Below are 14,630 nucleotides of genomic sequence, written 5' to 3' on the forward strand. Positions count from 1 at the left end.
CATCCCTGAAAATGTTTGCTCACCTGTTGACAGGGTGGGACAATCTTAACCGTTGCCTATTGGCCTATTAGCCTATTGTTATCTTGTGCAGTCACATAGCATTCTGTTTGGTGCACTTAGCTACACTTAGCATACCAACCTGGCAAAGAGGGCAAGTACCCCATGGCTCCGGACTCCCAGGGACCTGGAATGCTGCAAATTGTTCTTCTACTTAAATGTATATTTTGACACATGATTAATAATACGTGATAAAGATGTGTCTAATCAAATCACAACAAAGTAATGAACACGATGGAAACCTAGGGTAGTCATAACAAAGCCGTTTGGGATTATTTGCCCCAGGGACCCTTAAAACAGGCTAGTCTGGCCATGCTAACAAGGTGTACCTACACTAATAAACAGACAACTGTGGGGGAAGAGTGTGGCGGCCCTCAGGTAACATCCAGCAAAGTTCAGCTCAATTTAAAAAGTCTGATCAAGCAGAATAATTACAAACACCTGTGTGTGTGTGTGTGTGTGTGTGTGCAGGGCCTTTAATTACGCTCAGAGCACATGTTAGTAATGTCTGGTAAGCTGAGCATTTTTCAAAATATAAGTAGGCGAGCTTATAAATCAGATTATTCGTCTTCAAGTTGACATTATATATATATTTAAGAGTGTAAACACGAACCCAGTCCAGCCAGATGGGACGTTGACATGCTACAAGCTAACTCTTCCGCCACGCGATGTCGCTGTTGCCTAGTAACCGATGACGTAGATCTCCTGCGACACCAGCTCGTCCTGGCTTCCTCCTGCGGTCGCATGAAAACACTGCGGAGCGGGAGCCAGAGAGGAAACGCTGCGTAGCAACGTGTAGAAATGCCGGTGTGTAATTTCTTCCTCCAGGGCCGGTGTCGTTACGGCGAAAAATGCTGGAACGAGCACCCGAGGGGAGGAAACAGAGGAGGAGGTGGTGGAGGAGGAGGAGGAGGAGGAGGAGGTGGAGGCTACAACAACAGCTACAACAGCAACTACAACAGCCGCTCCTCTCAGCAGCAGCAGCAGCCTAGAGGAGGAGGAGGTACTGTCAAACTGAAATAAACCTAACATAGCTCCCCCTGAAAGCCAAGTCTGTCTGTAACAACAGGGAGGTCGGTCTCCTGCGCTAACTAGCTAACCTGAGCTAACCTGAGCTAGCTAACAGGCAGAATTGTGGCGGTGACGTAAGCTAGTATTCATTTGAATATAATCTCAACTGATCTGTAACAACAACAAACATAACAGTAGAAACAGTGTATTTGTGAGTCTAATACGGTGGCAGGTGAATTTATTAGTATCACCATCAGCCAGAAACACGTGTCAAATACTTTGTATGAACTTGTATATTCTTTATTTGCCTATTTTTAAGAGCCTCGTTAAGAATAAAATGTATTTTTTTTTATTTTTTATTTTTCTAGCTCACTACAGACATACAGGTGCACATCTCAGTGGAAATCTAATTGCAATCACATTGATCAAGAGTACTATTCTAAAATTATTTTATTTTAAGAAGTTTAACAGTACCCAAAGATGAAACCTGCACACATATATAAGAAGTTGAGGGAAGTTTCTTTGTCCACAAAACATTTCTGGAGCATCACAGCAAAACGTCGTCATGACATTCTACTAAACACCTGAAAAAGTTGTGCGCTAGATTTAAAATAATTAAAAAAACAACAGACTAAAGAACAAAATGGCTCCATTCAGCTTGTCTAAGACTCTGGAATCCCAGAGATCCCAAATTTGTTTCAAAACACGTTACTGATCTTTTGCAGAACTGTTTTGTCAGCTACAAATCTTCACCTTACTTTCCATCTGCAGATAATGACAGTATTTTCATTTTTGAGGGGGACTTCCCCATTAAATTAAGGGCTAGAAATTAACTCACTTCTAGTTTAGTTTGTAGATTTAACTTAAAGTTTTGTCTCATAACTGGAGCCCTTTTAGCCCGACTGTTTCCAAATAAATTAAAGAAAGGTGTGCAGACAACACTGTCAGTAAACAAACAAACATTATAGGCCAGTTAACCGCAATGTGAAAGGAAAACAATAAAGTGTTTAAAGAAGAAAACAGTGTTTGCTGACTGAGATTATAGTCTTATTTATCTATTTATGTATTTATTTATTTATTTATACAAGTCAAAATCATTTTTCTGAAAAGCTTTTGCCATTTGCTCAACACATGTATTCAATGAAGTTCTGATAAGGTGGCACACACACACACAGATTAGTTATTGGGTTTAAAGCTGTTGTAGGTGTAGTAGAATGATTGTAATTGTTAAGCACCGACCCTTTATGTTGACTCGTATTTTGTGTGTATTGTATGTTTCAGGGTTTGGAAACAGAGTTTGGGTGAATCCCTCTCAGCAGAAGGGAACCTACATCCAGCCTTCATCTTTTTCCTCGCATGGAAGTGATGACTGGGGTCGAGGTGGAGGTGGAGGAGGAGGTGGAGGGAATGACTGGGGCCGAGGAGGAGGAGGAGGAGGAGGAGGAGGAGGTGGTGGTGGAGGGAGAAGAGATAACGTGAAGTCTTCCGAATTCAGCTTCTCCGGTCAAAACAGATTTTCAACGCTTAATTCTCCGAGCACCTTTGACAGGGGAGGAAGAGGAGGAGGACATCAGGGGCCAGCTGGTGATGAAGACGATGACAAAAAACTGTGAGTCTGCCATTTTTAAAAACATTTTTTATGCAGCATTAAAATGAATGTTGTCATTTGGACTTAATTCACGTGATGTCTGTCTCATGGTCACCCAGGGAGATAATTCAGATGGACATGGACATTTGGGAGAGTTCGGGGCAGTGGGGCTTCTCCTGTTATTCTAATGCCAAGGCGTCTTTATCTGGTCTGTATCAAATGTGCATTTAAATACACGACTTTTGTTGTTATTTGTCGTCACATCACAAGATGTAAATTTTGTGTGTATTATACCGATCACAGCGACACTAAGCTTGAACATGTTTGATATTTTTCTTGTCTCCAGGTTTCACTGATCTCTCTCCAGAGGAGCTCAGGCTGGAGTATTACAACACTAGAGCTTCAGGAGATGTGCAGGGCTACGTAAGTGCAGTGTCGCTCATGTATGTCGTTTCTAACATTTGTCATCTGGCCAGTAAGAAAGTAAAGACTTATAAATAAAGACTAATAAAACTGAACAGGAGCCAGACACCTGATATTGAATTAGTCTGTGTGTTGTTTGTTGAAATGTTTTAAAATGCTGGATTTTATAAAGAGTAGGAGAAAACTTCTGTTTCATGTGTTCAGATTAATGGCATCAATCAGTTGCTCAGCCAGTGGAGAAGCAGAATCCAGGAACTGAAAGTCATGAATCCATCCACACGTGCAGCTGTGGTAAGACACACACGCACTGTATCACTGCCTCCATTTATTTGTATGGAGGACTTTTTTATAAATACAATGAACATGGTATGATGTTTATATATTCCTTACAGCTTGCAGAGTTAAACAACCCGGCACCTCAGGCACCTTCAAGTGGCTTTGGTTCGACGGCAGTGGCTGGATTTGGATCCTCTACATCGAGCTTTGGAAGCAAAGGTGAACATTAAGTATTGCTGATTCCTCACAGTAGTTCAGCACTTTGAGATTAAAATGAATATGCTTATTAAGATTTGGATGCTGTTACATTTGGACAGAACCAGGCTAGCTGCTTATCCATTGATCCATTGATCCATTGCTCCTGCGTTCACTCACAATGTCTTTGCCTTTTTATAGGCTTTGGGGCTCCAGCACCAGCTCAAGCCAGCTCTTTCAGCTTTGCTTCTGCAGGTGGCGGATTTGGTTCCTCAGCAGCACCACCATCCTCAACAGGTTTTGGCAGTGCCTCAGCAGCTCCTACACAGCCTTCCTCTGGGTTCGGTTCCTCGGCGGCATCTTCTTTCTCCTTCAGTGCTCCGACCTCCAGCACGCCAGCAGCCCCCTCTGGATTTGGCTCCGCCTCAGGGTTCAGTTTCTCCTCAACAACAAACAGCGCAGGAGGAGGTTTCGGGAGCGGCTTCGGGGCAACAGCACCTGCTCCAGCAGGAAGCGGCAGTGTTTTTGGACAGACGAGTGGTGGATTCGGGACAGCCGCTGCTCCGACTGCAGCAGGAGCCGGGTCAGCCAGCGGGGCATCAGACAGTCTGTTTTCACCTGAGGACAAACTGACTCCAGACGAACTGAATCAGTTCAAGGCTAAGAGGTTCACTCTGGGCCAGATCCCTCTGAAGCCTCCCCCGGCTGACATGCTGGTGGTTTAATGCGGTGGGAGAAGTTGGCAAAGATTTTTGACATAGAGACAATTTATACGAAGTAAAGATTTTCTTCTGACTCCTCTGAGAAAACCAAGGTCTTGTACTTATTTTTAAGGTGTGACTAGAGTTGAGATACGTCAGATTGATTTAGCACAGAGATTAGCTTTGGTTACAACAAAGATTTTAGTGTATAGGCAAAGTATGTTTAATGTACAGCTACACAATACCCACTACATATTGTAGGTTGTGTCTTTCATATAAAGTGCCATTTCTTTTTAAATGATCGAGTGTCTTGCAGGTTGGATGGTGCGGAATCAATTTTTCAATACGTTGATCAGCAGAGTTTCGGGTGCTTTATTCGCACAATTATGTGATGAAACAATTTCTATCAAAAGTAAAGTAAAACTTAAAACAAAACATGCCTTGAACTTGGTAGAAACTCTTTACCTGCACTAAACCTTTGCAACAAATCCGATATAATGTAATTTTACCTGAAAGTATTTCACTGAATGCTCAGGATGGAGGGGATGGTAATTGAATCTCCTCAGATCAGCTGAGCTGCATTTATAAAGGTTGTAATTGCACAACTCGTCCTGGAGAGGGTGTCGGAATACAAGCCAGCATTTTATTGAAACATACTCAGCAAGTGTAAATGGGTATTTATATCTTTGGACTGACTTGAAGAGAAGAGATAGTTTGTAATTCTACTGCTCTTTTTCTCTGTTTTCTCAGAATGTAATGTGACATCATTGAAACAAATAAAGCCAGATATCTAAATCCATCCATTAACACCTGCTCGCAGGCCCACTAAAGGGAGGAAAGTGTGGTCGTGCACAGATGACAATGAGAGAGTAAGCTATTCAATACGTATTCATTAGATGTTGAGCACCCGCTGGGACCACAAGAAGAGGAATACAGTGACAAAGAGACAGCAATAAGCTATTCTGCTGCTGTAGGGCTCACGGCGCTGCTGACTGGAGCATATTTTCAGCTGACGGGGAGTTTGTGATAACGGCAAAGGGGTGAAGCTGAGCTGGAGCTGCCTCCAGTGTGTGTCTTAGCGTGAGTTTGTGTGTGTGAATTCATCCCAAGTCAATATATCAAGGCCTGGTCGAAGGCATTGTGCATATAACTAATACAGTTTAATAAGAACTGTGCCAGCCAGAAACCACAGAGTTATAGAGCCTACTGTGAGATTTGCAGCATCCACCAGGCCCGAAGATACGACTGCTTACAGCCTCAGCATCCAATCAAAAGACGGGAAACAGAGGAGACCCAGCTAGAACTGTGTCTGCAGGAGGACTTGCCTGCAAGAACACCGACACCAACAGAACCTGAAGACAAACCAAAGAACAACAAATTCATCTGTCGGCTTGATGAACTGAAATAAATGATGAGAATCAAACAGTTCATCAAAATGAAACATTCCAATTCTGCAGAAAGTTTCAGGTTATTACAGTTTTTATTGATTGCTTTGATGCAGCAGTCAACTCAAACTCCACATTTTCAAAACAGTTAACACACAGGCCGAAACAGTGGCACTCATGGTCATAATGACTCATTTTGTTTACAAAAGGCTCTAACTGTGCCAAAACATTTAAAATATGCAACAAAAGCTAATTTTGCCTTCAAACAACACAACTTGCAAACAAGTGTATGAGCTCTTCCAATCAACCATTACACAGTGGACAACAAAATACAAAATACAGCACTCAGTGCGAATCGGTGCACCATTGCTTGTTATTGTAGCCTATTACTGTCGCAGCTTTCATGCCAGTGCCATTTGTTGTCAAATTTACCTTATTGCAAAGAATTGGATCCAGACTCAGAAATGCTTTGATGCAAATTTTATTGATTCCATTGATTCTTTTGTTCAAACTGTGGCAGAAAACTGAAATACTGTAAATATTACACAAAATTAATGTGTACCAAAATAAAATCTATTAGAGTAAAGTATCAAAATCTATTACTGTAGAGTATAAGAAATAGCCACTATTGATACTCAGGCTCTTCTGTCTTGACGATGGGGCCACATGGCCTCATCCACATCACATTCATTATCCTCTCTTGCAATGAACCGAGGGAAAAATCTTCTTACATGCCATCCAACCTTGACATTCCTCTGCACCTGTTTCTCACTCTCATCTGCCTTAGACCTCTTCAATCCATGTTGGCAAAGAACAACACAGCCGCTGCACTTTTTAAGGCCTGCAGACTGATTGCTCATTGAAGATTTGTGTTTAGGAGTGTCAAACAGGTGCTTTAGTGATTTCATACTGATGTAGGTAGTTTCTAATAGTTAGGAACAGATGGTTTCTGTTTGGTTACCATAGCTAAAACAATGGAGTTTGGACTGCTTGAATGACATCTGTGTTAACTGCTCTGCAAAAGGGTGGGGAATATGTGTCAATCCAATGAGAAAAGGTTAACACATCAGCAAGAGGTGTCTTGTGCTCTGCTGAGACAGTGATGATGAAAACCAAGTGGATCCCAGTTTGTTTAAGCAGGTCAAAGCAATCAATAAAAACTGTAAGTTGTGTATCAATGTAAAAGAAGCATTTTACTCTTGTAGCTGATCCGGGTGGAGTAACAAGTGCAATATTGCAATATACTTGGATGTAATGAAGGACATCAAAAGGTGTTAGGCAACATGAAATGACTACAAGTACCTCAAAAGAGAAAATATTCTTTGTTACCCTAGTTAGGATTAGCCGGTCGTCATGTCTTATGCATGTATTTGTTTTCTTTAAAGGAGCCCAACTATGCTTTTTTATTTCCCTTCTCTTCAGTGCTGTTCAGGTTCTCGTGCATGTTAAAGATCTTGAAAGTTGAAAATGTCAAAGTCTGCACCAGCGGAGGCTCCTGTCTCAGATAACTATGATTCTGAGACATCGCTCTACGTCACCATGTCATGAATTTGCATAATCAGTTTGGCACCGAAGAATTGATTTAGCACAGCTGATCTGTTGTTGTTAGCGGTGCTGGCTCGGGTGTGTGTGAGCTGACCAATCAGAGCAGACTGTAAGGGGCCTTAAAGAGACAGGAGCTAGAACAGTATGAGACAACTGATGTGTTTTTCGTTTTATCGTTTTGTCGTTATTACTGCGTTTACTCCCGTTAAGGCTCTGAATATACGACTGACTGCCAGCAGCAGGATGCAGCAGAGTAATCTTCAGCAGTAACTTCCCACCCACCCCCTGCCAGCAGATAATACATAAATAATTCAACAGATTAATGAGCGATTGAAAAAGAGACTCTCTCATGAAAAGGCTCTTGCGCGCTCCTTTCACCGAAACTCGTGTAAATTGCCATCCTGTGACTCTTAAACACATCTAACTGAGAAAACACGAGCGTCAGCGCGTCCTTGTTTCCCCAAACAGCAAATAAGCAGATTGAATCACTCACTGCTGCCAGCCTGCCTGTGTTGATGTAATGTATGCATGAGCTGCTCACAGTGGGATCAAGGCGATATTAAAGATGAGGGATGAGCCACTCACACACACACACACACACACACACACACCGCCCGACTCAGAAGGTTTTTTATTGGTGGCAATTAATCACTCTGGAGTGCATTAAGACCTGTATAAGGTTATGGCGCAATATGTGATTATATTATAATAAAGAAATTATTAAATTCTACACATCCGACCTGTTGTGTTCAATAGAGAGGGATATCATTTATGAATGCAGTCATTTCGTCCTCCGTCCCTCGTGGGGATTGCTCAGCATTCCCAAGGGGGAGCACACACACACACACACACACACACACACACACACCTATCATGTACTGTACACACACACACTCCCCATGAGCAGGATGTGTGCTGTGATTCCATCGACTGTGCCCTGACCCCGGCAGCATGGAGCGGACATACGTTGTGTAGGGTGCTTTATTATATCTGACACACTTTTCCATCAGGGCTCTCGGGTTATCTATCTTGCTAATTCCCTGTTTTAGCCGTGTATGTATGTCAGAGCTCTAAACCGATCAATCCTTTGAATTATGACTTTCTAGCCTGCAGCTATTGCCGTCCCTCCTCCCTGGCTGCCTTCTCCAGCCTTTATTGACGCACGCTACTTAAAATGCACATGGTATTCATTGCTGTTACACTGTGATTGTGGTCACTACGGCGCCTGATGACAGCAACAGATGCTCTTGAGTCCCCTCTCACCGCAGAATGCCAATGAGCTGATTCGGATTCAGCGCCGGTATTAATGTTTGATGGGGTCTGATTCCAGTCGACTCTCCTTACTGTTGCAGCGCAGAACAAGAATTGATTGTGTTGTGCCACAGCGGTTCGCCTATGGGAAGCAGGGCATTGATCCAAGGCCGCTGATTTATGCCTATTTGAGTGGCTTGCTGCATGGCTGACTGAGTGGCACATATTTCACCTGCCAGGTTCTGGACCTGGGTTTACAGTGCCGCAGATGTTTATGGGTTCATATCAGGATACCTTCCGCACACAGACAGTAATAACACACTGTGGTGAGCAAACAGTGTCAGTGCAGAGGATATATGGGCTGCGGTGGAGACCGGAGTGGGTGAGGATCATTTGAAGCGGAGTGGCTCGAAGAGGCCGGGCAGAAAATGACTCTAGATTGGATTCATTCGATTAATTTCATCTGTGTGTGCAGACGCTGCTCCCTCAGCGGAGAGCTCAACATGCACATTTTTTCCATCTTTCAGGGGCGCGATGTGAGAATTTTGGTGGAAAACATTCAAAATAACCTAAAATTGTCCTCTGATTGTGAATAAATAGCAGTTTTGACATTATGATGTCTACTGAAGGTAACATGCTAACATGCTAGTCCATCCCGGTCCAAAGCTACTGCTCCTCGAGCTCCCAGCTCATAACGCTAGCTGCATGGCTAACTGAGCTAACCAGCAAAGGCCAGCTACAGTTAGCAGCAGTTAGTGCTGCCCCCTATCTGTCTTGAGTATGAACTTGACAGGCGGCCAGTTCTAAATATTGCACCTTTAACACAAATTATTCATACTTTTCAGGGAATAGCATGGTGGATTTTATGCTTTGTTACCACGATGAGGTTAAACAGCGCAGATCGAGCGACAATGATGAAGCTTTGAATGCAAAAATGTGATGAATGACCATTTTATAAAATAGATAAAGGAGAAACACATTAAAATTGGCGCGTCCTCCTGATAGCGCTCCACTGTAGCGCGATCCTTGTTTGCAAAACAAATACAAACACATTAAATTTACACTTTAATATCTTCGAGATCAATAGCAGCTTCATAAAATAAACAAAGTGAATATACCTCCCCCGAGTGCACGATGAGTCACCTGCAGATTTAAAGGGCCAGTGTGTCAAATTGGCACACTGGAGGATTTTCAGAGAAATGGGACTTTTGACTTATCACAAGCAAGAAACACTTTTCAATAATGCTTTTTTTTTTTTTACCACATCAACACACTAACACACCAACACATGTAGGAAAAGCAACGCCTGAAAATGCGACTGCTGTAGAAACATGGCGGACTCCGGCGTGACCCCGCTTCCACTGTAGACGGTTTACTCTGACGCCAGGTAAAATCACTCTCAGGCAATTAAACACAAATGGAAATATAATTATGAGTTAAATATTTCTGTCAGATGCCGCCAAAATCCTGAACACTGGACCTTTAAAGGCAGACAGTGAACCTGAGGAGGGCTGATGCACGGTGTCTCCTCCACATGGCCACACGTGGTCGCTGTTGGCCACGCGGCTGAGAGACCTAATCTCCCCTCCTCTCCTCCTCCCCTCTCCTCCTCTCCTCCTCCCTCCCCTCCTCCTCTCCTCCTCCTCCCCTCTCCTCTCCTCCCCTCCCCTCCACAGCAGCGCGCCTCTCACCGCGCCTTGGATGCCGTGTGATCAGCAGCGCAGAGCGGAGCAGAGAGCGTCCAGCACACCGCCGTCTGCAACCAGCACCGCAACAATAAAACCCAAAACGATGTCATTCTTACAGATACGACACAAACAAACCATCATTTGACAACTTCCGAGCCCGCACCTTGCCTTCGCCGCTCCTTGCTGTAAGTGGTGAGTGCCTCTTGATTTTTAAATGCATGTATTTATTATTTATTTTAATTGCGGGGCTTGATTCACGCACAGGGCAGCAGCAGCGGTGAGGATGGCGATGAGACCGAATAATGCAATTAAGGTGAGAGCGGATGATCCGGCGCTGATCAGCTGGCACTGATGATGATGATGATGATGATGATGTCAGCTGAGTGTCTTTATGTTGTAATGCATGGGCCTGATGTGGAGCTGCAGGATGAGCTGAGGAGCATCAGCCTGTGAACACTTGCTTCTCTTCTTCTTCTTCTTCTTCTTCTTCTTCTTCTTCTCTCACCCTCTCAGCTTCATGCCCTCTCCTACTTCAGCCAATCTCATTAACTGTCTGAAGGGATTAAAGTGATCATATGAGATGATATAGAGACGGTAATGCACACCAGGGCTGCAGGGGAGTGACTGTCAGGTGACCTAAATACTTCTTTTAATGCACCAATAGCTCAGATGTTGGAGGTGTTTGCGTGGTTGTTGCAGAACAACTGAGAAACGGAGGTCAGAGGTCGGCTTTGCTTTTCCCTGACGGGGTCTCTGAGGGGTCAAACGTGCACAGGAGCCTCAGGATAGGTCAGACGTGCACTGCCGATTGTGTTTCTGTGAGTGCGAGCGCATGCAGGCGACACAGGAAGGTGACGGGGAGAGAATATGCATATTTTCAGATGCCCGTCCTCTGCCAGCTCTCAGGTCAGGCCAAGTGCACGCTGAGGTGTGAGATTATATCAGATGGCCACACAGATCTGAGCTCAAACTGTGTTCCCCACCTGTGGACGAGGGCAGAGACACGTGACGGGGCCCCAGAGGCTTTTCTCTAAATGTTTCAAAAGCTGTTTGATGGTTCTGACGTGGGTAATTGTCAGATCGATTGTCAGGGTGCGAAGTGAGTACATTAACTGAGTCAGCGGACCCTCCTTGGCACGTTTTAAAGGGAAAAGAATAATTATCCTCCCGCTTAACTCTTGAAATCCGCACCTGACTCACACATGATTCTCTGAGTAATCCATTGAGACAGAACTGAGACAGCAAAAGCTGGAGAGAGCTTCAGCTCGCCACGTTTCTATAGCTCCGTTTAACTCTCAACATTTTAATCCAGAAGGATTTTCCCCCACAAAGTCAGCATTCTGTATTAGTCCAAAAAACAAAGAGAAAGAAAGTCCGTCACCCAGTTTTCTGTCCTTGAACAGCTCAGTGACCATCAGTGAAGTATTCTGTTCTGTATCTGTGTCACATGTGAGCGGGTGTGGCTGTCAGGCAGATCTGAGATGGGAACAAACCCAGTCTTTGTTTTATTCAGAGCCTGAGCGATACCGGATTTGTGGCGGGAGTAAAATTTCCAATATTGATCCACATCGACCTGTAGACGCACATTAAGTACATGTAAATGAATGTGTTGTGTAAATGTGGTTGTCAAACACATGTGACAGCGATTTGAAAGTTTGTCATCTCATGCCGACACATATCGGACAACGTGATCTACTGTATGTGTGCAGAGCTGCAACTATTAATCAATCACGTGACGGCTGTTCAGTTGATCTGCAGCCACTTCGATCATCAGTTATTGGTTTTTTAGGAAGAAAAGAAAAGTCTGAATTGTCTGATTACAGCTTCTTAAAGGTGCAATATGTAAAAAAATTGGCGTCTTCTTTCAAATTCTTACAAATGGGCGGCAGCGTAACACCAGGCAACTGCTAACTGCTGCTAACTGTAGCTGCTGTTAGCTGGTTAGCTCAGTTAGCCATTCAGGACACAGTCAGGACTGGAAGCTTGGACAGCTAGCTGGTTAGCATGCTAGCGTCAGTAGATGTCGCTGCAACTCTACATTGAAGACTTAGCTAAAAAAAAGCGACCAAATATTGTCTTTGATCGCCATATTTCACCGTTTCTCAACATTTTATAGCCCGAACAACTAATCGATTAATGCAGAAAACAATCGGCAGATTAACCGACGATGAGTGTTATCGTTAGCTGCAGCCCGACGTGTGTGTGAGTGTGTGTGAGCGTCAGAGGAATAGAGCGAGTTGCATCACATAGTGCAGGATAACCTGGCTTTTCAAAAGGCCAATCTGACTGTTATCTCACTGTATCATCCTCCATCAAAGAGTCTCTGCTCACACACACACACACACACACACACTCAACATTTACAGCTAAAAAGGGCAAAGGCAAAGTATAGTGCAGCACGCACAAACACAGACACACACACACACACACACACACACGCTGACACATCTGACCACACTTCAGTTGTGTAGCTGGCAGCTGCTGGTCCTGATGCTCTTCTTTGAAATGAAAATGAAATGAAAACAACCGAGGGGCAGAGCAGACACTTATCATTTTAATGACTGGGCTTCAGCCCGACTGTGTGTTGTTGTGTGCATCTTATGTGGGTGTGCACACACTTGTAGACAACCCGCAACAACCGTCACGTGTCATCAAAGAGGGCAGCTGTGATTGGTTGGTCAGTGTCGCGCTTCACCTTCTGCTAATGAAACACATATGAGATTATTTTGCATGTTCCCACTCGGCAGATATAGACGTGGGTTTTGACCTATATTTGTGCAGTTTGTGTGTTTCATTACCAAGTGACAGCTAATCACGCAGTCGAATATCAATATAGTTTTTCCAATCTATACTGGGACTCCAGGACAGCAGCCCTCAGAAAAAAAAAATCAATTCCCCTGAACACCTGATACATGTTTGAGGCTGCAGCAGGAGCAGAGGTGACCTCTGTCGAGTGCATGTGAGTCACTGGGTTACTAACACAACACCAGTCTGGGAGACAAAAGTCTTCTGTGCGACCTGTAAAATAAATATGAAAAACGGGGGGGTGTTTTTGACTTTCCTGAAAATTAATTATCATGGTTTTATGCCATATTTAGACAAAATGAACAAAGCAAACAATGTACCAAGACAATGAGATGACAAAGTTCATGCACATTACTGTAAAACTAATATATAAAATTAAACTTAACTAGAAAGGCACTCGGTTAAACGCAAACCTCCACCAAGGCCCAACAAGCTGGATACCAGCCACCTACAAACGCAAGAATCAAGATCCATTCATTATTTATAAGTCCTGAATCCGTCACTTTGTCCAGATCGGCACCAAAAGTTCACAGGGTCTATTCTGGGCTAAAACCCGTCCTTCGCCCAAATTCTGTACAAAAAAATTCAGTTGTTGTAGTGTAATCCTGCCCACAAACCAACATGACACGGGCAGAAACATAACCACCTTGGTGTAGGTAATTATGTAGGTCATAATCATTCATAACCAGTGTAATAATTCTGAATTTATGCGGATCAAAACAATACTAAGAAGACCTTTGACAGGGCTCCAGGCTTCATGGTGCACCCAGTAATACATTTTAATTACTTAAGAACACAATGTAAATTGTAAAAACATGAATAAAAGTGCAGGTAACTGTTTGTTCTCCCTCTACATCGCAGCACATACAAGAAGACATTGTGATGAATCAGTTCTTATAAATTTCAGGCTCTACTGAAAATGTTTAGCTGCATTTAACAGATTTTTTAGGACGTTTGTGCAACCAAAACAGTCCCACCCTAGACTAGATAAGGACTAGATAATACCCTTTTGTAGCAGAAGACCACTAACACTCAAACCTGCAAGCAACCCTAAAAAACGAGGTCGCATATAAAAGGAAGATGGGAGACAAATGGATTAAAAGCCTGTGATAGAAGTCTTAAAAACATCAGCGAGCAGGGAGATAAATATACAGCTCTTATCTCGTCCTCCCGCAGGATCTGACTACGATCCAGTGCACACGTCCCTTCCAGAGGTTCAGCAGTAAATAAGACAGGGAGGCGTGTTTTGGTTGACCCGAAAGGCCCCCGGCACCACACACCACCCAGGCCGTCTGAGCTGGGACTGTGTGATCCAGACTTGGTAAGTGTGCTGCTCCGCCCCGGGCTGGCTACCAGAATCCCAGGTGGGATGGAGAGATGGGAGAGGGGGGAGGCTAGAGAGATGTCACTGACCACATTAGTCACCAGAGAAAGCAGGCCATGAGTCAGGAAAGCTCCGGGTCTCATCCATCACGCCCCTCTTAACCCACTTTTCTTCCAGCCCGGCCACTAAGGCTTTTTATTTTTCTATTTTCTGTTAGCTCTGCTGCTGACGGAGAAACTTTGCCATCCGTCTTTTGATGGTGCACCGAGAGATGAGAGCGAGCAGAGGTTTTAGTTCAACAGACACAGACTTTCTTCTCCCCAAACGGGAGATTTCAAGAAACCAAACTGAACAATTAAAGGGAATTTGTTCATTTTCACA

General features: G+C 43.8%; 2 protein-coding genes across 4 annotated transcripts in view; both read left to right on the top strand.

Moving 5' to 3' along the window:
- Positions 1-966: 966 nt before the first annotated feature.
- Positions 967-5,046, top strand: LOC115578566 (nucleoporin NUP42-like; the record flags this gene model as incomplete). The annotated part of the gene is made up of 7 exons (XM_030411603.1): positions 967-1,060; positions 2,350-2,677; positions 2,776-2,864; positions 3,003-3,079; positions 3,284-3,370; positions 3,472-3,574; positions 3,752-5,046. Coding segments are annotated over 7 exons (1,302 nt in total), but the record flags the coding sequence as incomplete, so codon positions are not given.
- A 5,042-nt stretch (positions 5,047-10,088) lies between these two features.
- Positions 10,089-14,630, top strand: part of rims3 (regulating synaptic membrane exocytosis 3) — a 38,741-nt gene continuing 34,199 nt past the window's right edge. The window contains exons 1-2 of one of the 3 annotated variants that reach the window (XM_030412921.1): positions 10,089-10,305; positions 10,385-10,433. In XM_030412921.1, the coding sequence (XP_030268781.1) occupies positions 10,404-10,433 (30 nt within the window). In that variant the 5' untranslated portion in view covers positions 10,089-10,305; positions 10,385-10,403. Of the gene's footprint in view, positions 10,313-10,384; positions 10,434-14,630 lie in introns of all 3 variants that reach the window. The other 2 variants (XM_030412923.1, XM_030412922.1) reach the window with 2 other exon arrangements.

Source organism: Sparus aurata, chromosome 3, assembly GCF_900880675.1.
Source record: "Sparus aurata chromosome 3, fSpaAur1.1, whole genome shotgun sequence".
NCBI classification, from domain to species: Eukaryota; Metazoa; Chordata; class Actinopteri; order Spariformes; family Sparidae; genus Sparus; species Sparus aurata.